The sequence below is a fragment of the Pelophylax lessonae genome (genome assembly GCF_965119305.1).
Source record: "Pelophylax lessonae genome assembly, chromosome: 1".
Taxonomy (NCBI): Eukaryota; Metazoa; Chordata; class Amphibia; order Anura; family Ranidae; genus Pelophylax; species Pelophylax lessonae.
Genome location: NC_138768.1, coordinates 224,824,569 through 224,851,283, shown reverse-complemented (window position 1 = coordinate 224,851,283; position 26,715 = coordinate 224,824,569). Strand labels below are relative to the sequence as shown.

Sequence of the window (26,715 nt, the reverse complement as noted above, 5' to 3'; positions counted from 1 at the left end):
ATGCCTTTTCCCTTTTCACCTGGTGATGTGACCAGTAACATAACTCCGATATTACAGTGCCCCACTCTGGATAAATGAGCACAGGGGGTACTAATGGACAGGAGCATTGTCAGTCTGGGAGGGTAGTGTTAGATGTATTAGTAGATTTAATTACACTAACATATTGAGGCAAAACTCCAGATAACACTTTATAAGCAGTTACAACAAACCGTTTTTTGGGATAAAGGTTTTACTTAAATAAAACAAACCTGATCATTGTAAGTTCCCCTGTCAGTGGGGAATGGTTTGTCTCATCCCTGTAATTGTTACATCTGCAAGAGAGATTGTTCTTTTGAAAAACAACAAAATTACTGGCAAGATCATCAGGTGAAAATAAAGGAAAGCAAGCCAAAACAAAAAGAAAATGAATACAGCCACCACATCTAAAATTTGGTTTGCTTTCAGGTTAAATACCATTTTATTGAATCTATTTTTTTTTTTTTTTTTTATGGCTGGAGTTCTGTTTTAATCATTTGATAGCTTCAGCTATAAACTGTTGTTTCCAAGTTTTATTTTACCTGGATGATATAACACTATTGCCTCATTTCCACTGAGCGGATTGGTTCAGGTCAGTTTGGTATGGTACGCTATTTTGAGTGTTTCCATTATGAAAGTGGCCCATACAACCGAACCAAACTGGACCATTCCTGGTCCTCCTTCAGATGTAGGGCCATAGGAAATGGTAAGGTACCGTTAGGGCAGAGCTACTGGCGTCACTAGATACATTACACTGATTGGCGGACAGGAAAACGTCAATGCTCACGTCAAACGAAAGCACAAAACAAACACCACGTTTGGTGTGAACCCTGCATGGCCCCTGGTGGTCCGACTTGCAGTGGAAATGCTCAATAGGACGGACCATTCTAACCCTTCCAAACTGTACCAACCGGAACCGTTCCGCTCAGTGGAAAGGAGGCATATGTTATCTGCAATTTCTTATCTGAAAATAAATAAATAAATGTTCTTTCCAGTATAGGCCGTGTAACTGGACACACAACAGATAGCACCTGTGCTCTCCTCTTACACTGCATCAGACAAAACTCTCATGTGCATCTGATGCTTGTGACATAACTAACATGAATGAGTTGGCCAAGACACCTTCCCCACTGCATTGTGGGGTTTTGTTTGCAGCGCAGTGCAACATATTGCTTTGATTGGGTTCTGCTGATAATGAATTTTCTCATGTCCCTATATTTTGCCTGAGTTAAAATTTATAATAAAATATATGATACTCCATGGTTTGGAAACTATAGGATTTCACTGGCTTAAGCATCATCTCCTTCAAGCTTTGTACAACAAGTAGCTTAAAGTGGAACATTAGTTGAAAATTAAGTCCTGGTAGATCACTTGTGCAGGTACAGCTATGTAAAACAATAAAAATAAGTATATATATTGTTTAAAATCCAGTAATGCGCTGTCTCATCCTGCTCTGCACATGCTCAGTTTCTTTCTATTCTCAGCACTGTGCCTAAAATCAGAGCCACTAGAGGCTGAACAGCTGACAGCTTCAAGGTTTACTGTTGCTGAAGGGGGAAGAAAGCAACAGGAATGACACAGACTGTGTGGAGGATACACAGTTTAGGGAGGGAGAAAAGAATAGCAGGAGAGTTGACAAGATAAACTCTGGAAACAAACTCTGCTGCCAGGGAGACACACAAGAGTTAGGCAGGAACCAGCCCAGATTTGAACCAAGTATGGGCAGGCTGAATGTACCAACTTAATAGATCAATCAACTTGAGTACAACAAGCATGCTGGGTTTACCTGTGGTTATTGCCAGTGGTGCTATAGCCACTAGAAATAATCACTCTCTTCTCCCAGTGGGGGTGACTTCCCCCGCCCTCCCCCGCTGGGAGAAGACAATGACCCAGCAGGAGGGATTCCCACATCAACACTGTCTGTGTTGATAGGGGAATCGAGAGAATTGCAGAAAAGAAATTTGCTCCATTTATGGCTAGCCTAAAACAAGGATAGTGTCCTATCTCTCTGATATTCGCTCCTTTCCCCCTCATCTGCAATTCATCACTGTAAAGCTTCTGTCAGCTTTCCTCTCTAGCTAAGCCAAGACATACAATCAAGGCTGGAAATGTACAGATTTTATTTACAGAAAGTGACATAGTTTTGAGACCAAGGAGAGTGGGAGAGTTTCCTCTGGAAGGAAGTGACTCCTTTGGGTTCATCAAAATGGTGGCCTCCAGCAAGATGAACAGGAGCAATGCTGAGGTAAATTTACAGCACACACTCATTTCGGTAGCATAATTATTAGTGTGGAATGTATGTTATTGTTAAAAAACTTCAACTGTTATCAAACTATTTTGGGTAAAATTCCACTTTAAGGTGTATCGGTGATGGTCTGGGTATTGGAAAATAAGACACAAATTTTCAAAACATGGCAAAAATATGTCTTGCTCAAATAATTTAGTGATAATGAAGCCTGTATATATGACAGGCATGGTTGTAAACACAGAAGTAAACAAAGTAGTAAAAGTAACATAAAAAAATCAAGTATTTTATACTGTATGTTTGACTACTTCAGGCCCATTCCTTAGCACAGCCCCCCCTACCCCTGCATGTCATAGCCCTCTCCTCCTCTGGGAGTGTATAAATACTCTCTGTGCTGGCCTAGCTTCTTTGCCCTTCCTTGCTTAACCTTGTAGCTACTGGGGGAACAGTGAAGGAAAATACTACAGAGCATCAATAAAGACAGCGGAGTCTGTCCACCTTACATCACATCCAAGATGGCGATGCCCAGCAGCAGTCTCAGGGCTTTTGAATGTGTACACAAGGTAGGCTTTTATGGATAAATAATATGCATAAAATATGTTACATGCACATACTGTATAATGGTCTGGTGAAATGAATGAGCTGGCAACAGGGTCTCTTTAAATGTTTGAAATAAAAAGTGTCTGTACTGTCAATACCAACCAGTCAGATTCATTATTTGATGCAGTCAACTGCCCCTTCCTTTCACAAATGTTCATACATGAGGTCTATTTCCCCATGAACATAAGAAAACCCCTACATTGCCATTCTGCAGTAATATATGAATCCAAAGAACTCACACAAAGTTATTTCAGAGATGTTTGGAATCTGTTCATTTACACTTTCTTCCACTATGTTCTTTGTTGGAAATGCTTTTAGACTTCACTTACCTGCCCTAATAATGCTGGGAACAGCTTTGTGGCATTCTCATTTAATAAAAGAAAATGAAACCCATGAAATGTGGAGCTTTCCGTGATGTTCAGTCTGGGAGGACTGCAGTTCTAGGAATGAAATTCACTTAAAATGTTTTAAATGTACCCAGGTATGCCTGGCTCATTTATGAATTGCACAATATAAAAGTGACAAAATCCCCCAAAAAACACATGTAAATAAATATGTACTCCTACACTTATGAATCATGAGACAGCATTGCTTTTCTTGTACAAAGTCATGGATCTTGAACCTTTTCCATACACAAGTGAAAGTGATACAGTTGTAAGAGTGGGCGTTCATATTCCTAATTTCTGTTCTACAACAATCACAGCTACTTGGAGTTGCATGTCACAAAACTTTTTAAAGTGGACCATCTCATCTACACACATTTCAATGCAATACACATTCAGTTTAGAGTCTTACAGACTATGTCTGTCTCTTCAGAGGGTAGGAATCACCACTGTCTTGTAGACAGCTGAAGAAACCAAAGCAGCTTCTCATTTGGTCAGCCTTCTAGTGCTTTGTGATGGCTTTAAACAACAGTCCTAATCTCATCCAGTGGCAAGCTACAGGACATCACTGTAATTACGGGTACATCTCTGTGGTTAAACTTCAATCTCTTTATCAAAGCAGCTGAGGGTGTTAATAAATTCCAAATATTTAATAAAATATCTAAAATGTTTATAAATATTTTTTCCTAAAAGAGTTGTTTTTTTAACAATGAAAATTAGTTATGTTTTTCACTATTTTTTCTTGAATTCCAGTCTCCCATGTTATAATTGTCTACCCAGCAAAGTAAAATATATAGAAAATATTCAATATCGGTTCTCTGCAGCAGCTCTGCTCCATAATGTGGATTCACAGAGATTGGTAGAAAGAGTGCAGTTTTTTTTTTTTTTGTACAGAAATGTATGTTTAAAACTCCCATTCCAGAGTCTCTTCCTTATTTGCAGCTCTTTCAAGCCTATGGATAATATTATTAAGATTTGCCATTTTTTCATTCCTCTTCTGGTTGTTGGGGCTATGCTTTGCGGAGGGATGTAATGGGGCGATGTCACAAATCGGGCTGGAAGAGTGAGCCTTATTGGGCATGCTGTTAGGCAAGGATGGAGAAATGGGAGCTGAACATGAAGGTACAGGAGAGACAGACATCATGAGGCCTGGGGATGAGGCTGCTGATGGTGAGTTTAGAGAAACCTCCAAGCTGCAGCGGGAAGATTCTACTGTAGATTTAAAGCTGATGGGGTCAGCTTGTGGTCGGTCTGTTACCATGCTATCTTTATGGGAAAGCACAGAAGCACAGTCATGAGTTGTGGGCTGATGGGAGTTCTCATGCACCGAACTGCCCTTTCGTAAATAGTTTAGTCTCTGGGCACCATCACAATGAGGGGACATCAGCTTTTCTCTAAGTGCTCTGGATGGCTCAGATTCACAACAGTTTCCTGATGCTGTTCCAGAGCCACAGGACTCACAACGATTGGAAGAATCATAATCATCTTCCTCCTCCTCTGTGTTCTCATTTTTAATGTTCACAGTACTTTTCATCTCCTTAGGGTAGCAGTTACCGTGCAGCAAGTGTTTCAGATCGCTTATTATTGGTTTCTGGTCTCCTGTTTCAGAATTCGGACTATGAGCAGTCAGGTCTCTATGTGGGGCAGCTGCTGATGTGAAGCTATCACAACTGTTTGGCTCTTGATCGGTGTCATTGTCCTGCTGACCTTCCACCAGAATCTCCCTGCGCATTCGAGACCTGCAAATCCATACAGATATCAAGTCTAGTTATTATTTGCTGTTGTACTGACAACTACAGCACCACATAACAGACTGCATGATGTGGAAAAAAAAGACAAAATTACAGGAATAGTAATAAAGCAGCTATGTATACTACATGCAAAAAATATTTATACAGGATATTTAAATTAGAGTGTCTTCTTATATCTGTTATCATGGGACAAGTCCAGCGATTCAAACAATTAAAAATCTGCAAGAACTGAATGCAATGAATGTTTTGGGTGTTACCTACAGGGAATTCCAGTATGTCTGAATATTTCTAAAATTAATTACCTAAAACTTTTCATGACATAAATGTGGGCACTATAACAGAGCCCTTTCTAAAAATGCTAACCACTAGAGATCAGCATGAAATTATGAAAACTACCATAAACAAATGTCTAGTATTCTTCACAACACGCACACTAATGCCTTGTACACATGCGTCGATAGTTGGCTGTGAATTTTCGGCCAACGTCCAATCGGCTGATTTTCGGCTTGTTATGCCTCGTACACACGCAACGATCATCGGCCGACCGATCGGCCGTCTTTTGTCCAGAGTTGTGTTTTGTTGGTTGGAATGTGCCTAGACTGCACATGAATTTTTTCGGCCAACACAAATCAACTTCAGAAGTGATGTCATGTGCTGGTTTACTTTCCATGTGTTTTTTCTTCTCTGAGAATGCCCAGTCTTGCTCATCAGATTTTTGTCTGACGAAATCTGTACTGACTGACGGAAAATCGGCCGTTGTGTTGACGGCCAACAAAAATGATATAGCCTGCACACCAGATTTTATTCAGCCGAAAAGTCGGAGTCGGTTGTCGAAAGCATCATACTAACAAGCCGAAAATCGGCCGATCGGACATTGGCCGAAAATTCACGGCCAACTATCGACGCGTGTGTACGAGGCATTAGTATGATGCTTTCGACAACCGACTCCGACTTTTCTGCCGAAAAAAATCTGGTGTGCAGGCTATAAAATTTTTGTTGGCCGTCAACACAACGGCTGATTTTCCGTCAGTCAGTACAGATTTCGGCAGACAAAAATCTGATGAGCAAGACTGGGCATGCTCAGAGAAGAAAAAACACTCGGAAAGTAAACCAGCACATGACATCACTTCTGAAGTTGATTTTTTGTTGGCCGAAAAAATTCGTGTGCAGTCTAGGCACATTCCAACCAACAAAACACAACTCTGGACAAAAGACGGCCGATCGGTCGGCCGATAATCGTTGCGTGTGTACGAGGCATAAGTTCCCTAAGATCGGCAAACCATGGTTGACGTATGCCTCCCCTGATCTTCCCCTGACAAGCATGGGTGGACTCTAATTGATGTCTCGGGTGACCCTGGGTCCCTAGCCCTCTTCTCTCCTCCTCACCTTGCTTTTCCCTTTCTCTCCTGTCTTGTTTTCTTCTCTTCTACAGTTGATGGGGTTTTCAGCCCCCTTTAGCTGCCTATTGGTGTCCAAGACTACCCACTAAGGGGTTGTTGACATACAAGTCCTGGCCAATTTGGCAGTTATGGGGTCTTCCTTAAAATACATATATGTTTTGTTTAGGTTAGATGTGCCTGTTTGAGAAGGAGACCCTCCCTCTTTTACCTATGCTGTGTATGTACATTTATGTTGTCTGTCACCAGTCCTTGCCCCTGTGTAGGCCGTCTAGGTGCGTTTGGATTACTGTACATTTTTGATATACGTACAATAAAAATGATCAAACAAGAAATTATGAAACTACCATTTACAGGAGATTAAAAAGGTGAAAAAAATGCATTATCCAGCAATCCTTATGAACATAGGCAGGTCTATCATTGCTATGGATACATGGATAAGAGATCTGCTAATACTTTTTCTGGCCAGCCTAAGGGCTCTACTACATGGGAGATTATGGTGTCAGTTACAGAAAGTTGTGACTGAAAGTAAGCTCTGAAACAGCAGTGGATCTAGCATGCTATGGTACTGCAGGATCCTACATCTGTGCTCCTGTAAATAAATTAACTTCATTGGTGAAAATATTCCACCAAGTACATCATTAGGTTCCATAAGGTCGTGCTTCTTTTTTGTTAAGCTCCGCCTTTTTCCAAGTGAAATTTTTGGGGTTGGGGAGGTCTAACATGAGTAGCTTGTCTATTTACAAAAAGTAAATTCACTAAAGGATACCATTTTTTTCTAAGCCTACTGGCAAGGGAATTGTAGAACTAATTATCAAGCAGGAGGCAGACTGGAGAATTACATGTGCAGAAAAGCCCCTAGTTTTTGGTGACTATGAAATAATGAATTAACTCATATTTATACATATACTGTTAAGTGTATTTGTGTATTAGTGGAGCTTGTACTGTATATAATGATAAAAGAGTGCAGAATGATTTTAGCACTATGAACTGCAGATACAAAATGGTCTGGTATTGCCATTCTTTTAAAACGTTCTCAAACAAGCAGCAAACTGGAAGTGTGCTAATTTTCTAAATTTGGTTTAATCGTCAACATTATTGATAATATTTTAGCTAACCTCTAAAAAGGGATCTGGCCCATAACATTCTGAATTTTCTTTTGGAAAATGTGATGTGACAATATTTGCCTCACTGTAAGGCTTTATTTATAGATATTTTGAAGTTTTTTAATTGTAATTTAGCTTTGTATGGCTTTGCAACAACAGTTTTCAAATTAAGAACAGCCAAATTTCCTAATAATATAGACAGAGACTATTATCTGTTTTTAATTCAAAGCAGGTAAAAAAAAATCTAATTTAAATGATCTATCAACCACTCTTGTGATTTGGAACATCTCAAGAGACCTGTCAACCAAAGTCAGACACAGCCTGAAGCTGCCAGACAGCAGAAGAACTCTAAAGGTAGATATCAGGAGAAGCTAGATGAATGTAGAACATGCAACACATGCAGCCACTCCAAGACCTAATATCTTAGACAACTTTCTAAGAACCTTAACACACACTAATCTGAGACCAGGCACATACAGAATTTTGAAACCATGCAAGTAGTTACATGTAGTGTTATTACAGCTTCAGTTTTACAACATGATGGGGGACTATTATTTTTTATTTTTTTACCTGTAGTTATGAAACCAGTTAATGACAGTGTTTGTCTTGAGGTTCAGTTGGTATGACAGCAGTTCAATGGTCTGTTGGGAAGGGTATGGTTCCATCTGATAGGCTTTTTTCAAGGCTTCTTTTTCTTCCATTGCCAGCACCACTCTTGGTTTCTTCATCTGCATGAGGTTGTAGTCTTGTGCCTGGAAATTGGGGCTCACACACTCTGTTCTAGCAGTCGATGATTCACTGTCTGAGCCGGCACTTATCAGTCCATAGCGCCGTTTAAGATATGCTAAACATAAAACACGCTTGCATTAATTTGTTAGATCAGTATGTTGGGTTACCTTTATGTAAAAACAAAATAGTGGCTTAGCAATCACTAACTAATAGGCAGTGATGAAAATTCATAAGCCCACATAAGTCTGTTATTAGCATATGCCAATGGATAGATTTTCTTTTTACATTTTTTTGTTTAATGAGCTTTAGGGCCAATTCACACTAGTGACATGACAAATGTTATTGGATCTGGGCCACCTGGCTCTAATAAAGCACCATCTCAACCATGTTGCCTTCAACAATAGGAGAAAAAAACGCATTAGGGGTCATCATGCTTTCCCCTTTATTACCCCACTGGATAGACGGGGATGGGGGGTGGGGGTAAATTCCTCTTCTGTAGAATCTGCATCTAATCCTCTCTCCAGATAGTGAGCCAGCCTAAACCATTTTGTTTTTGGTTACTGGTTTCAGATTTTTCTCATAGCCCTTTTTCTGAGCCTCCCATAGCCCCTCTGAAGCATGCTTTCTATCCCGTCTTACCTCTTTCCATCCGTCTCTACATTTCTTCCCCCGCTCTTCCTTTTCCTTACCTTTTTCTTCACACTGCCTAACCCAGTGAAACCTACCTATTCCCAACCTTTGGGATCATTGTTGACTTGACCAAGGATGTGTTACTGGAAATTACTTGTAGCTTGTTTTTATTTATTATGATATTTTAAAATTCAAAGATGGACAAATATATGACTTTGCAGGCATATACCTTATTTGTCACGTAGTCCATTTACTAAAGAATACATATAAAAACAGAGCATCACAGCAGAAAGTGCACAACATGAATTAGATTGTAATATTCTAATAATGTTTTGCAAATATAAAAGAATGTATCCAGAACGTACAGCCTCAAAGAGTCTTACATAAATTACAATAGCCACTGAGGCCACATATCATAAAGATGGCCCCACTGGAAGGTACAGGAAAGGGTGGGCAAGGGCTTGACACTGCCCACTTGAGCCTGCAAAACATGGTGTCATCCCACCACCCCCAAGCTCCACCCCCCGCCCACTAGCCTGCAAAACATGGTGTCACTTCACCACACCCCCTACTTAGCGTGGCTCTTCCAGTGGTAATCCTTTTTGTTGGTAATCTGGTGATCTGGGAACCCCTTGTTCTTTGTTTGTAAAACAAGCTTGTAATTCCAAAACAAACCCACTGAAGGTTCCTTTTTGGCTCTCAAATTCAGAATTATGTAGCAAAGTGCCATTGCTAAGCAGTTTTTTTATCCACCAGGGGGCTTTAATCCTGTGTTGATTGGGTGTCTGAATCTGACTGATAATACAGAAAGCAGAAAGGGAGAAAGGAGAAATTACACAGCTCATGTTCCAGGCAGCAGAAACACTGCAGTGGAACCCTAGAAAACCTAGGTGCAGTGCATTGCAAACAACTTGAAGTAGAACCAAAGGCTATACTTTTTATTTTTATTTGGAAACGAATAAGGAAGGGTTATAGCCCCTGGCTGTTTTTTGTCATCTGTTTCCCATTTAGGAGACTTCCCTTCACATCCTGTCCCATAGCCAAAACAGGAAGTGAGAGGAAAGCCCTTCAAAGTGAGGGAATCCCAGGGTTCTAGCAGACCTAGTGTTCCAGTTGGAAGATTTCCCCTCTACTCCTGTTCTGGTATCAACCCAAAATTTTGGAATTTTCTTTTACATTCACTTTCAATGATAACAGTAAACAGGACAATGAGAGAAGGTTACTCTCCCTAAGAGGGGGCACAGACATCAATAAAGACCTGACATGGGTTCTATTCCCTCTACACTCATGGAGTAGTCCTTTAAGCTTCAATACAGTTGAGATGATTCCTGGAGAGCATTAGCTTTTCCCTAAATGATTTCACATTTGCCTAAAATTCCTATTTAATGTAACAATAAACTTGTGATATTGTAGGACAGATCAGTGAAGTCAGATTTTATAAACTAGATTTGTCATATGTATTTTTCCACAATTAAAGGACAAGCTTTTTAATATATCCATTGTACAAATATAGGGGACAATCTGGCACTAAACACTATTAACTACAAGTTATTAATTCACGTTTACTGTGTCCAAACCTCTAATTTGCCAGAAATCTGTAAATGACCTTATTGTCATATTAGTAATTTTCCAAACAGGAAGCATTTTCCATGCACACTAGACTTCCTCTTATATAAAACAGGATATTTCTTCCCCCATATCTGTTGAAAGATACATTTAGGAGAGCTGATAATAGATATTTATACACAAAGTAAAATTTCCCAAAGAACACCTCTGAGATCAACCAACATTGAAAAACATATAAGAGAATTCATTAGTGCCCTGATATGTTTTTTGTCACACAGTTAATACAGATTTACAGAGATAACACTACTTTTATCTGAAACTCACCCTTTTTCTCCATTTTCTTCATGTCTCTGAGTTTTTCAATGTTGTGTGGATCACTCAGCCAGAGTTGCATGCGAACGAACGGCTCCCTGCCCTTCAGACTGAGCTTATGCCATGGTTTGGGCCTGGACAGCAGGTCTGATACAGAACCCTGAGTCAGCCCCAAGATGCTCTCCCCAAACAACCTCTGACCTTTAAAAGATGAATCAAAATATTATTCTTACAGCATCAGTAACATAGGATAAATAACGACAACCTGTGTACAGTATATACCAATACAGTAAAACCTTGGATTGAGAGTAACTTGGTTTGAGAGCGTTTTGCAAGACAAGCAAATTTTTAAAAAAAAATTTTGACTTGATAAACGAGCGATGTCTTGAAATACAAGTAGCGTCACGTCACAACTGAGTATAAAAGAAAATAAAAGTGCTCTAAGTGTAGCAATATGGTTACATTTAATGAAGGTATAACATTTAGCAACTCACATTGTTGATGATTAAAACAGGCACATCAAAGTATGGAGGCATCCTGGGTAAAGCTGTCCACATAGACCATCCTTCGCACCGCCATCGACGTCATCCCTTCCACGAGCGCTTCAAGCTTGGCTTTCAGATCGCTCTAATGTAGGGCAGTCTTCCCGGTCACGACTGCAGACTGATGGCAGTGAGGAGGATGATCTATGTGGGCAGCTTTACCCCGGATGCCTCCTTACTTAGATGTGCCTCTTTTAATCATCAACCATGTCAGTTACTAAATGTTGTATCTTCATTAATTGTAACCATATTGCTACACTTAGAGGCACCTCTCTTCTCTTTTATACACTGTAACTATGCTGAATTTTGCTTCTTATGCCCTTGTGGAGGCTGCCATTTGTGGATTGACATTTTATGGTTACACAACCGATCACATTGCCACAATCTTTTTATATGGACTATAAACTGAAGGACTTATGAATAAATGGTGAAAATAAGTCTGGTGCGCTAAATTCTAAAGTGTCATTCCCAAGTGAAATAACTTAGTGACAAAAACCTCTGGAGGTGGCTGCCTTTTCGCCCTTACATTTTAAATCTGCTGGTAAGAAGCAAACTTGCTAGGTGGTGGGATATTGAATTGTCACGTAAACACGGGAGCACTGTTTGAACTTTATCCAGCAACAAGTTTTTGCACGTTTATTTTGCATTCAAGGCTTTGGACTTTGAACTGGAAATTTGTTTGGACATTTCTTGATACACCCCGATCAGGGGAATTTGCACAATATTTTATGTGGAGCACATATTTATGAATTTATTTTCTCTCTTTGGTGGATTATTTGATAGATATTTTAGTATACTGTCATCTCATTTATTTTTGTCACTAAGTTATTTCACTTGGGAATGACACTTTAGAATTTAGTGCACCAGACTTATTTTCACCATTTATTTATTCCAGTATGTTTGGATCTTTATTTGCAGCTCATTTATATATTTATCAGCGCACCTTTACACATTTACATTATGAATAAATGGTTGTGGAACGAATCATCTGAGTTTCCATTATTTCTTTTGGGGAAATTCGCTTTGATATAAGAGTGCTTTGGATTACAAGCATGTTTCCGGAACAAATTATCCTTGCTATCCAAGGTCTTACTGTATAACATTAAACAGCATGTTGCTTAAGAACAATGCCAGCTAAGCTTGTGCAGTTACATGAATAATTGTCAGCCCCTGCCACCATCATTGAGTTTTTTTTGGCCAGAATAGATAACATTATGTCTATAGGCCCTGCCCAAAACTCCTCCCAACCAATCTCAAAATAAATGACTGAATCAGCAGGTTAGGAAGCCTGCTCCAACTGCTACTTGTTTTCCCTGTGAGAAGTAGATCTGGAAGCCTGTTACCTGTACTGCCCTGCTCACTCTTCCCTAGTAGTATCTAAAATGGATAGTTCATTCAATCTGAAAGTTTTTGTTTAGGTGTGTGCCACCCAATCGTTATGCATGAGGGTAGCACTATTGTGTTTTGCCAGCGGGAGGTGTGAGAGCCTTACTGGACGTCAGAACACAATGATTACTGCTAGCAGCTATAGCTGCCGGCAATAATCATATGCCAAAAATCCAAAAGACTGGTTGTACTGAAGTCAATCGATGGAAAATTTGATCCATCTATGGACGGCTTTAGGGGTCCATGTTTGCTAAATGTGGGTCAGATAGATGCAGTGACTCCACCCACTCTCACATAAACTTTGATACTGCTTACTTTTTTCAAGATGTAAAGCAGGCCATAGATGACTTGAGTTTCTTTCCATTCACCACAGGTGGAAGGAGTAAAAAAATCACTTACTGTGTTGATGGGGGAATGCCTCTTGCAGCGCTATTGTGTCCTGGCAGGGAGGGGGGGGGGGTTGCATGGGGAGCCTTCTTGGCTGGCGGAACACAATGATTTTTGCTAACGACTGTAGCTGACTGGCTGGTTGTACCCAAGGCGATCGATGGAGCGACTTGGGTACAATCAGCCTGCCCATAGATAGATCGAATCTCGGCTCGTTCATCATGGAATTTCGATCCATGTATGGCCAGCTTAATTTAATACACACTGAATAGGTCATTTTGTAAAGAATTTAAGTGGAGAGCCAAAACTTAGTCTTGCACAGGTGTCCCTTCACAGCTGTTTTCAATTGTCCTAGGATGGGACTTCTATGTCCTAGAGTTCTTCTCTGCTAGGGAGGGACATGCCTAGTGGTGTAGTTAAAAGAAACTACGGCCAGTTGACTCTTGAGGTCCCAGTATGTGCAGTAGATTTATTGTGAGTCAGAATTGCAGTACTGATTGCTATCAAAGGTGTTACAGCTTCACTGCTATGTAAGCAAAACTATTTACATTGTAGTTATCTGTACCTGTCAATAGCAGCTAATTATAATGCCTTTGTTTTTTTTGTTTTTTGTAATACAAAAGTAGCTGGAACAAACCTTAATGAAGCCTATCTTCGTAAAGTTCTTTGTACCCTGATTCTGTGAAATACTTCTCTCCCTGCTCTCTTTAGCTAGTGGTTTCTAAATTTATTTCATGCTGTTCATATACATTTTTGCTTTTGTTCATTATGGTGTCCTTTTATGAAACGGAGATGAGCAGTGATCCTGCTGATCGCAGCTCATTTCTGATCATTCTCAGTTTATGAAACAGAAATGATCGGGGGAGAACATGTTCTCCGCTGATCATCTCTTCACACGGGAATCTGTCATTGCCTGGCACAGAAACAGCCAGGTTATGAAGCTGCGATCTCCGCACTTCACTGGTGATCTGTGCCAGAATTCACACTCCCAGATTCACCAGCCTGGAGCTTGTGAATCGAGGAGTGAAGACCAAATCGGGGGAGAACTGAGCAGGAAGAAGGAAGATTATTGACATCCTTCTTCCTCGTTCAGACCCCCCAACACAGTAATCATGTCCCCGTGCCATATTTATGTATATATATACATGTGTGTATATATATATATATACACACATACATGTAGATATACATTTAATGTGTATATATATATATATATAAAATGTATGCGTGTGTGTATTCAGTGTGTATATATATATATATATATTTATGTAAGGGGAATATTATTTATTAACATTAGTGGGGATCGTGTACTCAGCAGTGATAATCTATCACTGTTTATTAAAGAGCGCAGTGATTTTCATAGTAAGGTAATCTCGCTTTGTCTCACGAGATTACAGGCGCTCCCATTTACTTCTATACAGATCTCGGCAATACACTGAGGAAACACTTCTCCTCTGATCACCCTGGGAGAACTGAAGTTCACCTCTTCATAAAAAGGGTGCCAGAAGAGATAATTTTCCCCGGAGAACTGCAGAGAGGCGAACAGAGAAAAAAATTCACCCTTTCATAAACGTACACCTTTGTTCATTTCTGAAGCACTGGTGTTAAAATACATATGGAAATTTTAAGACACTTTTATCTGTATATACATTTGTCACACAAATATAATCTTAATGTAATAACAGAAAATACAAATGGCAGAAAAAAAAAATAGCACATTTATAATGACCCCGAGGGCTTTTCATGCATGTTCATTGCAGTGCATTGCAGTAATGTCAAGTCAGTAACAAATTTAGAGATTTTGTAAGAGTAGAGTCAGGTGTATGATTAACCATTTATACCAAGCAGGTGCTCATGATCACCAATTTCATACGTAGGTTGAAACACAATCAATGTAGGAGGCTTAAAACTGGGTGAGGAATAGCCAAACTCTGCTACTTAGGTGAGGTCATGGAAGACCGTATCATTTCTCAGGTCATACAACATGGCAAGACTGAGCACAGCAACAAGGTGCAAGGTAGTTATACTTCATCAGCAAGGTCTCTCCTGGGCAAAGATTTGGGGTTTCAAGATGTGCTGTTCTAGCACTTCTGAAGAAGCACAAAGAAACTGGCAATGTTGAGGACCATAGACGCAGTGGCCAGCCATAGAAACATAATGCAGCAGATGAAAGACACATCATGCTTACTTCCCTTTGACATTGCATTATGTCCAGCAGTGCCATCAGCACAGAACTGGTGGGGTACACTCATCTACTGTTGGGTGAAGTCTGGCCAGAAGTAGTCTTCATGTAAGAACTGCGGCCAAAAAGTCACCTCTAATGTGGAAACAAGGCTAAGCGACTTACATATGCATGAAAACATAGGAATTGGGGTGCAGAAAAATGGCAGCAGGTGCTCTGGACTGATGAGTCAAAAATTTAAATATTTGACTGTAGCAGGAGACAGTTCACCGAAGGGCTGGAAATTGGTACAATAATGAGTGTCTGCACACAACAGTAAAGCATAGTGGAGATTCCTTGCAAGTCCAGGGCTGCATTTCTATAAACTGAGTTAGAGATTTAGTCAGGATCGATGGTGTCGTCAATAATGAGACAGGCAGATACTTATCTATCATGCCATACCATCAGAGAGGCATGTGATTGGGCCTAAATGTATTCTGCAGAATGACCCCAAACAGTCAATGTCCTTAAGAAGTATCTTCAGCGTAAAGAAGAACAAGGAGTCCTGGAAGTGATGGTTTGGCCCTCACAAAGCCCTGATCTCAACATCGAGTCTGTCTTGGATTACATGAAGAAAAAGAAGGATCTAAGGCAGCCTACATCCACAGAAGATCTGTGGTTAGTTCTCCAAGATGTGTGGAACAACCAACCTGCCAAGTTCCTTCACAAAGTGCGTGCAAGTGTACCTAGAAGGATTCATTCTGTTTTGAAGGCAAAGGGTGGTCACGGCAAAGGGTGGTCACACCAAATATTGATTTGATTTTAATTTAAATGTGCCATGTGTACACACTAGGAAGAAGAATCAGATGAGATGTTTTAGATGTAAAGGATGTGTGGTGTTGAAAAGTGCCTCATAGTGAAGGATTCAAGAGCGTGGATGAAGGTGAGTATTTAGCTATTGTATGTCAACTACACTCTGGGAGGTGGAAGGTTTATTTTCACTAAAGGTGAAGTCATCCTTAAACTGGCTGCCAGGACAGAAAGTGAGTGTGAATTTCCCTAACTGGCACCCAAACAGCAATACAAACCTGACAGGGATCTATCCTATCCCCACTTTATGCAAAACCTTTTTGATTAGAACTGCAACACCTGCAGGAGGATTCACATGGGGGACAGTATATGGACTATGTTTGTATGTTCTTATTGCATTTAAATGGGTTTCTGCTTGGTGCATCACCAACCCAAAACCCACTGATAAGTTACCTGGCTTCCACTCAGTGCGGACCTTAGAGAGTCATCATAAATGGTAGTATATGTTCGTTAATTACTCTCAGCAGCTAATTTTAAAATATGCTTCATGTTAGTGAAGAAAGTTGCGGAACTTGTAACAGGTAAAAGAAGGGGGCTGATATGAGCATGATAACATAGGGACAGAAGAATTTACTTTTCCTACCAAAATTACACAGGTCATTAGTGAATCCCAAAGACAAGTAAATGTGTTTGTGTAACATTGAACTGAAAGCAGGTTTTGCAACCTTTCTTAAAAAAAAAAAAAAAAAAGGGCTAAGGTGGGGTGTGACCTAAAGTAAGTGTGACGTGGACAAAAATCTTTGATTGCTGTGAAACACAGAGTTTTTTTTTTACTAAGGGCAAATAGACTGCGCACTTTGTAAGTGCAGTTGCACTCATTTTCCCGAAAGCTTGGTGAACTTTGTGAAGCTTCACTTCACAACACTACCCAATCAGGTTCAGGGAACAAAAAAAAAAAAACAGCATTTTTGCTTGCACATGATTGGATAACAGAAATGAGCAAAGCTTCACCACATTCACAGGACTGAGACCCCCCCCCCCATAGCGCTGCTAAATCAATGGGACCCTACATTTTAGTTTCTACTAACTTCAGATCCTGTTAAGTAGCCCCAAAATCTTCAGTGTCAACTCATAGAGTGCTTTGGCAGTGGGGGAGAAGCAATATGTTTACAGTGCAGGAAATTGCTTGTGACTTATAGAAATCATAGTGCTTGCACATGTGTAAGACTGGCAAGACTCTGCCAGACATGCTACAGGAGCTTGTCATGTGACCGTGAACATGCAGGTCATACAATGCAGACAAGCCACAGGTGCTTCAGACACTATGCACACCCTACAGGAGCTGGTCAGACACTGCAGACAAGCCACGGGTGCTTCTGACACTATGGACATGCTACAGAAGCTGGCCAGATACTGCTGACATTCTACAGGAGCTTATCAGATAATGTGGACACACTACAAGAGATAGTCAGAAAATGCAGACATTGTACAGGAGCTTATCACACAGGTGCAGACGTGCTACAGGAGATTGTCAAACACTGCACACATTCTACAGAAGCTTTTTCGATACCAAGGACAAGCTACAGGAGATGATCAGAAACTTAACACATTATACATGAGCTTATCAGACACTGGGAACATGCTACAGGAGATAGTCAAATATTGCAGCCATGCTAGAAGATCTTATCAGATACTGCAGATACGATACAGGAGCTGGTCATACACTGCAGACATACCACAGGAGCATGTCAAACGGTGCATACTACAGGAGACGGTTACACATTACAGGCATACTACAGGAGCTGGCCAGATACTGCAGACATACTACAGAAGCTTATCAAACACTGTAGACATACTATAGGTGATGGTTAGACACTGCAGACTTACAATAGTAGCTAGCCATGTGACTACAGACACAACAGAGAAACTGAGACACATATACAGGAGCTTTTTATACATTGCGGATATGCTACAGTAGCTGGTCAAACACTACAAAGATACTACAGGAGACGGTTGAAGGGTTAATGGCGTTTTCATGCAGTATGTTCTTCACTAATATTCCTGCAATTATGCCTGATTTATAGTCATAACATCGTGTTTGTTTGGCTATGTCTGACTCTGTAGAAATAGTTGCATATAAGAACATGTTGATTGGTAAATTTGTTATGGGAACGGTTTAAACTTGTGTAGTATGTCAAAAAGTATCATGTGATCGTGAGTCATATTGAAACCAAGCCCCTTATTGCGAAATACATTTTTCTGTTGTTCTTACTGTATATATGCTTGGGACATTTCCTGAAATAAACAAATATGCTTTGACTCTACATCTTGTGTGCATCTCTGTGTGTTCCCGAATAGTCGTAGCGAGTTCATCTAGCCGCTCGGTTCAAAAGTCCCTTACAGTTTGCTGTCAGAAGTGGGATGCAAGATCATCTAAGGTGAGTGAATTGTACCTTATTTTTTGCACATTTTAACACCTTAGCTCTGATTATTTTATTTTTTTGCATTAAAAGAGCCATGGGCCATAAAATTGTTTTGATGGGACAGATATAAAAGATCTGTTTGGTACAGATCCGGTTGCGGTTCCGCTCTGCATACCAGTTTTGCAGGAGCTGCGTAGAAGCCGTGTTGGAACACAGCAGGTTTTAATGGCTGGATGGCTCCCACTGTGTGCACATAAGCTGCATTATATGCTGCATGCTTAAAATTATAAGATATACAGTATCTCACAAAAGTGAGTACACCCCTCACATTTTTGTAAATATTTCATTATATCTTTTCATGTGACAACGCTGAAGAAATCACACTTTGCTACAATATAAAGTAGTGAGTGTACAGCTTGTATAACAGTGTAAATTTGCTGTCCCCTCAAAATAACTCAACACACAGCCATTAATGTCTAAACCGCTGGCAACAAAAGTGAGTACACTCCTGAGTTAAAACGTCCAAATTGGGCCCAGAGTGTCAAAATTTTGTGTGGCCACCATTATTTTCCAGCACTGCCTTAACCCTCTTACGCATGGAGTTCACCAGAGCTTCACAGGTTGCTACTGGAGTTCTCCTTCACTCCTCCATGACGACATCACGGACCTGGTGGATGAATCCCTGGGTGGGGTTGTCTCCTAGTGATTGCTGATAATGGACCTGCATTTGTCTCCAAGATCAGCCAGGAACTTTTAAAATTCTTGAAGATTCAGTGGAAATTTCACATCCCATATCATCCTCAGAGTTTGGGTATAGTAGAATGAATGAACAGGACAATCAAGGATAAAATTGTAACAGGAAGGACTTTTAAAAATTTGGGAAGACACTATTTCAGCAGTATTAGCAGAAATAAGGATGACACCTGCCAAAAATAACTAAATTGTCACCATTTGAAATTTTAATGGGAAAACCATTTCCAACACCTTGGGCAAAAGGTCCTCTTTTAATCATGCCTGGTGATTTAGAGCACATTATTGTACTAGGTTGATTCAAACTTTGAATGGTATCTGCAGTGATGTGTCTGTTTTCCACTTCCTTCACAGGAACCAACACACCCTTTCCAACCTGGAGATGTTCATTGTGAGACAACTAAACAAGGTCAAGGGATCTGGATTCCCCTTTGGACCACAGATGGTGATCACATGTACCAGAACAGCAGCCCTGACTGAACAGAGTCCCCAGTGGATCCATGCGACCAGAGTAAAGAGAGTAACAAAGAGGTGCAAAACAGGTGATAAAGACCCTGAAATTAAAGTAACAGACAAGCCGGAAGAGGATACAGAAGATGTCCTGGCTACTGTCTCCCCAGATTTCTGGGAAAGCACTGTGTGGACTTAGTTTTTTGATTATGTTGGTCTTTCTGCCAACATGGATCATAACAAACTGACTTAGGCCCATTCAGGTCTGTGTGTTTTGAGGACTCTGAAAAAACAAATAAGCCCATGCACTCCCAATAGGTGATTCTTCACTGCCCATAGGTTCAAATAAAGAGCAACTTAAGCAACAAAGGGAATTTTACAGCACCTTAATAACATATAATTTGGCAGTACATCAGGCAATTGTAGAAACAGCCATTATGAGGGGCAAACTTGCAGCAGCCGCCACTCAGTTGTCACAGGATGCCCACCATTCATGGTATGATGTGTTTACAAGGTGGTCACCCACAGGAAGTGAGGAGGTAGGAACTTTTTCCTGCCAACTTGATGTCTGTGTCATTTTTTGGTTATACTTATCCTGTATAGTTGTTAATTGGTATGCACTATCAGGGAAGGGATTAACAGAATGATTAAAAAGGCTGATGATCAGGCTTGGACAAGCCTATTGCCCAAGTGATTTAATGGGATTTATCATGTTTATGATAAAAGAGGGGATTGGAGGGTTAATGGTGTTTTCATGATGTATATTCTTCTCTTTTATTCCTGATTATGCCTGATTTATAGTCATACCACCTTGTTTGTTTGGCTATGTCTGACTCTGCAGAAATAGTTGCATATAAGAACATGTTGACCAGTAAATTTGAGTCTAAAAAATTACTACAGAAGCTGATCAGTATCTGCAGAATTACTTACTAGAGGAACAGGTCAGGGACTGCATTCATACCACAGAAGCTGGAAAGGGAATGGGGACTTTACCACAGGAGCTGGACAGAGATTGCAGGCTTGCTACAGGTACCAGTCAAGAAGTGTAGAATCACTTATTATAGGAGCTGGACAGGGACTGCAGAGGTAGTTTCGGAGCTGGTTCATCACTGAGGCCTTAATACAGGAACTGGTCAGAGAATTACTATAGGAGTTGGTCAGATATTGTAGACTTACCACAGGAGCTGGTTGGGGGTTGTGGACTTAGTAGAGTAGCTGGGTAGAGACTGCGTATTTACTACAGGAACTGTTCAGGGGTTGTGGACTTACTACAGGACTTTGAGCTGCTCAAGAACTGCAGACAGGAACTAGTCAAGGACTGAAGTGTCATATGCTCATTAACCTTCCTAGCGGTATTCCCGAGCGTGACTCGGGGTTAGATTTTAGTGCCAAAAGCGGTAACCCCGAGTCACACTCGGGGTAGCGCTAGGAAGATCGCTGGATGCTGGAGGAGGTTTTACTTACCTTTTCTCCGGGATCCAGCGAAGACTGCGAGCGGTGTGCGGCGGCGGAGCTTCCTCCCGATCGTCTGCGAGCCCCGGCTTCCGTCTCCGGCGACGTGACGTCCGCCGGGGGGTGGAACCGGCGGCAAATTCGAATGTAAAATGCACCAAACACACTGATATCGTTCAAAATAAAATAAAATCACATTACATTACCCCCCAGTGCCCTTTCCTGCAGTTTTACTGTACTTTTTATGTAAATATATGTATATATATATATATATATATATATACATATATATACAGTATATATATATATACGTATATATATATACATATACATATATATATATATACACACACACACACATATTATATATATATATATATATATATACATATATATGTATATATATATATATATATATACACGTAATTCTTGTGAATGAGCAGCCCAAACCAACTGTATACATTATATATATATATATATATATATATATATACATATATATACGTATATATATATATATATATATATATATATATATAATATATGTATACATAATATATGTATACATACATATATATATATATATAATATGTATAATAAATGTATACAGTTGGTTTGGGCTGCTCATTCACAAGAATTACATGCTTTCAGCACCTAAAATAATGGTATCGCTTTCAGCACCTAAAATCCAAAAGAATCATACCGCCAGGGAGGTTAAAGGAGATTTAGTAATCAGATATTTAATTTGAAATAATAAAAAATAGCAAACTCTGACAAATCAAGGGGGGATGGGCTTAACAGATTATGGGCCTGATTCATAGTACGGCGAATTGGCGTTTCGGCGTGATTTTGCGAAGCGGCGATTATTTAAGTCTGAAATTGGCATTCAAAGAACGGCGGGCGGAAAATAGCGCCTAGTGTGAGATTCATTAAGATGCAATATGGTCAGAGCGCGACTTAAAACCACGCCAGCTAAAAGCTCGACTAAAGTTTAGCCAAATTTTCCCCTGTACCCCCAAAAATCCCAAATCACTGTGGAAGGTGTGGAAGTCAATTTGGAGATGACTTGCGTTTAAAAAATCTCAAAAACTGACTTAGAAAGAGAGATATCTGCGAAAGTGTGGAAAGGTTAAACAGCTCCTCCAGCCGCGAGCTGCGAACTCGCGAATGTGCGCATGCGCAACGTCAAATTGGCTCAAAAAATTTCGCCAGCGCGATTTTGGGTCAATTTTTTTTTGAATACCGCTTGCAAATCCGCTGTCTCGCCCATAGAAAATGGCAAAAACCGGCGGAATTGGAAAAACATGCACACTTCCAACAAGGGATCCTTTAGTAAACACCATCACATTCCATACACCTTTCCTGCTAACTCCGAAATCATAGCAGTCAAATCTACAGTGTTTATATAGAACCTCCACATTCTCTGAAAAAACCCACAAAATATTACATTGGGGAATTGGTCGTCAGATAGAAAAAAAATAGATGTAAAACATATTTCAAAGAAAGATTATTAGCATTTCACACATATCAAGGAAATGTCACAATTTTGACAATATTTTATGTGTTTCCAAAGAATGTTTTTAGAAATATATTGCAAATACTACCTTTTCTTCCATATGGGTATGGCCAAGTGTTACCATTTTACTACACATTTAACTGAAGGTATATATATATATATCCCTTATACTTGGCTAATTAGCAAAGTATGCCCAACAAACAAATAGAGCTTTAGCTCACAATATTGCTACATATTGACTTTATGGGGCATCTTTTGTATTTTGTTCATGTCTTTGGATTAAAAGTTTGCTGATACACATGCCTTTTTCAAACATGAACAAAATTAATGATGTCAACATTTGGAGGATTGGAGATATCCAAGTGTTGCCCATACAGAGGGCACCTTCCGGATTCGAACTTACAAACCTACAGCAGGAAGGCAGACTCCCTAATCATTGTGCTATTTCTCAGTGAGCGTTGGGTGTTTTCCTCATGCCGTCAAAATGCTCACATGGGAACAGGGGCCATTGAACTGAATAGGATTGGATTTTTTGCCAGTTTTGGGAGCTGATCCTTGAGCTGGACAAATCCCCCTCAAACGCCCCCAAACGGGCTACGTTCACATGTACGTGTTTGTGGTCTGTTTTTGGGGCTTTTGTAGGTGATTTCATATAACAATGCCTGCCCAAAAAATGCATGTCAAAACGCCTGGGAAAACGCCAGCCAAAATGCACATAAGAACGCCTGATATAATTGCCACGCCAAATTTAGGGATGTTCATGAGTGATGAGTCAGATTGTTGGCTTACATATCTGGTCAATCGTCACAATCTCACTTCTCAAATCCCAAAAGGTGTGTTTCAATTGTTTCCCTAAATATATATTTCTCTCTCTCTCACGTAATTGTATATATATGTATGTATTCCTGTATCTAAACATTCTAAATAATGACTAGCAAACTTCAAGAGAGAATTTTTTCAATTCACATATACTATACACACCTACATACATTTCTATTCCTCATTTCTATTTCCCTTGTTTTGGCAACTGAGCATGCTCCAAAACACACAGGATACACACAGTTAATTTTTGGACTGGGCGTTACCATTCTGGGTGTGTTTGCTTGGATTATATATAGCTCACTCAGACATCAGGAAAGATTTGACCTACGAAGAGGTCCAATATATTTGTGTGTCACATGTTTTATGGGTAACATTTTTGGCCCTTTGTTATTTATGGAGGTGAGATTTGGCTGTGTTGTGTGTTGACTCTCTGTAAGTATTTATTGCTGTTAACATAATTCTGTCAATCTGCACATGCATCTGTTGATTATGGGCTCTTTGTCGATGTATATGGTCTAAATGTTGTACAAAGGTTGTTTTGGTTTGAAAAATACAAATGTAATAAACAGCATGTTTCCAATTTTTTTTTTAAAATGTCTTCATGTGTCTAAATAAAGTTTTCTGGTGTCCACAAATGTATGTATTTGTATTTCTTTTTCTAAGTTAAATCTGCTTAATGGTTGTGTATGTTCACTATTCGCGAATTCGCGAATATACAAAACCGCGTTCTCACATTTATACATGAAACCGGAAACGAAACTTTTGCTGCGTGCACACGTTTCCGGAAATTGTCCAGGCCCTGTCGTAAGTGTGCATCATGGCTCCTGCACTGTTTACAGACGAAATCGTGGCATTTGTGTGTAAGGTAAGGAGGGGGTGTGAGTGTGCAGGGTGCGGGATGGGGGATGGGGGATGGTGGCAGGGTGGGTCGCTTATCTAGCGGGTGTGCAAGAAACTTTTGGTCTGCTGATCTGCGCATGCACTTTCTGCCTATTAGACGTGATCTAGAAGCTTCCTGTTATAGAAACTTCCTAGATGTGAACCTGTTCCCTATATATATATATATATATATATGTGTGTATATATATATATGTGTATATATATATATATTATATGTATATATATATATATATATTATATGTGTATATATATATATTATATGTGTATATATATATATATATATATATATATTATATATATATATATATATATTATATGTATATATATATATATATATATATTATATGTATATATATATATATATATATTATATGTATATATATATATATATATATTATATGTATATATATATATATATATATTATATGTATATATATATATATATATATATTATATGTATATATATATATATATATATATTATATGTATATATATATATATATATATATATATTATATGTATATATATTATATGTATATATATATATATATATATATATATTATATGTATATATATATATATATATATATATATATATATATATATATATATATATATGTATATATATATATATATATATATATATATTATATGTATATATATATATATATATTATATGTATATATATATATATATTATATGTATATATATATATATTATATGTATATATATATATTATATGTATATATATATTATATGTATATATATGTATATATATATATTATATGTATATATATATATATATATATATGTATATATATAGATGTATGTATGTGTATCTAAAAAATATATATATTAGACAATATATATACTATGTATATATTATATACAATATATATACATTAGATACATTATAGAATGTTATATACCATATATTAGTGTATATAATAGGGAACAGGTTCACATCTCTGAACTTTCTATATAGATATAGATAGGCATACCCTGCTTTAAGTACACTCACTTTATATACAATCGTGAGTAAGGACACAGCTTGTTCAGCTTGCCATGACACTGCTCACAAACCATAAGTGACAGGGATAACAAACTTAGGGAGCAACGACAGGGTACCCAGGTACCCAGGACTACACCATATCCATTTTGTGGCTGGCCAGCTTGCCTAGGTAATCTATCATGTCATAGTCCTGGATCCCCTTAACATGCTCCCACATGGTTTGGGAGTAAGGCTAGGTCAATGTGGCCAAAATTTACAATGGAGCTGGTGTATTTTCATGCATCGAGAAAAGAAAAAAGGTATTGCTTCACTTTAAGTACATTTTCAGTTTCCATACATGCCCTGGTCCCATTGTGTACTTAAAGTGGGCTATGCCTGTATATAGATAGATTTGATTCGTTTCAACTTTTACACAAAATGAAACCCAATTATCTGTGACAGATTGCTCTGACGCTTTGGAATCTATCTAGATAAAGACAAATGTATTGACCCTTTTCATATATGCAAGATTAGAAACATTATATTCCCTAAATGCATAATGCAAAAAATTATTGCCTTACATACATCCATACACACTGCAAGCTCGGCCCCGTTTGTCTTGTCTGACACTCTTACCATCATAAGCTGGATCTGCACACAGCAGCTAATTGGTTCACCTGAGATGGAATCAGTGATCACAAAAATCTGGAATGGTCATGTCTTCAAAGGATTGCCTTGAACAAATCACCTCTAAAAGAAACACATGAGTGTATAATCACTTGTCTCAATGGATCACATTCCCAACAGACCCATCTCACACTGCCATATGATAATGAATGGGGGTGTCCATTGCAAGTTAAATACACCCCCAGATCCCATTGCTTTGTTAATTGACAGATCTAACTGGAATATGATGGCACTGCTGTGAACCACTATGCCATCAAATTCTGCTGGTGACCTTTAAAAAGGATTATGTGTGATTGTGTGGATAATTATGCCACCTTAAATTTGCATCTCCCACATACCATGTGCAACTCTTGCAGGAATTGTGAATCAAGGATAATTCAGCACAGCTTAATGAACAGACACATTGAGGAGTGTAGGAACACACCGTCAGATTACCCGATCACACTATGGGGTTTTAACTCCTCCATAATTTTGCCACTTTGGAAACCAAGTGCTTACTTTATGTATACTTTTTAGACGGAACTACAATTTCTAGTAGGGTGATATCATTGCATGAGATTTTCCCTCACTTCCTGTCTTAGTGTCACCAAGACAGGAAGTGAGGGGAATATCACTGTGGGGAAATAGCTTGCAATTGTTGCCTTATAATGTCCATAGTATATATAAAAGGAAAGAATTGCTGGCTGTATCCCCACGGGAGATTC

General features: G+C 39.1%; 1 protein-coding gene across 5 annotated transcripts in view; it reads right to left on the bottom strand.

The window, feature by feature from the left end:
- Nucleotides 1–2,764: 2,764 nt before the first annotated feature.
- CUX2 (cut like homeobox 2) overlaps nt 2,765–26,715 on the bottom strand; it is a 711,333-nt gene continuing 687,382 nt past the window's right edge. For all 5 annotated transcript variants that reach the window (XM_082244161.1, XM_082244162.1, XM_082244165.1 and 2 more), the window contains 3 exons: nt 10,747–10,935; nt 8,068–8,341; nt 2,765–4,982 (listed from right to left, as the gene is read on the bottom strand). In XM_082244161.1, the coding sequence (XP_082100287.1) occupies nt 4,148–4,982; nt 8,068–8,341; nt 10,747–10,935 (1,298 nt within the window). In that variant the 3' untranslated portion in view covers nt 2,765–4,147. The remainder of the gene's footprint in view (nt 4,983–8,067; nt 8,342–10,746; nt 10,936–26,715) is intronic.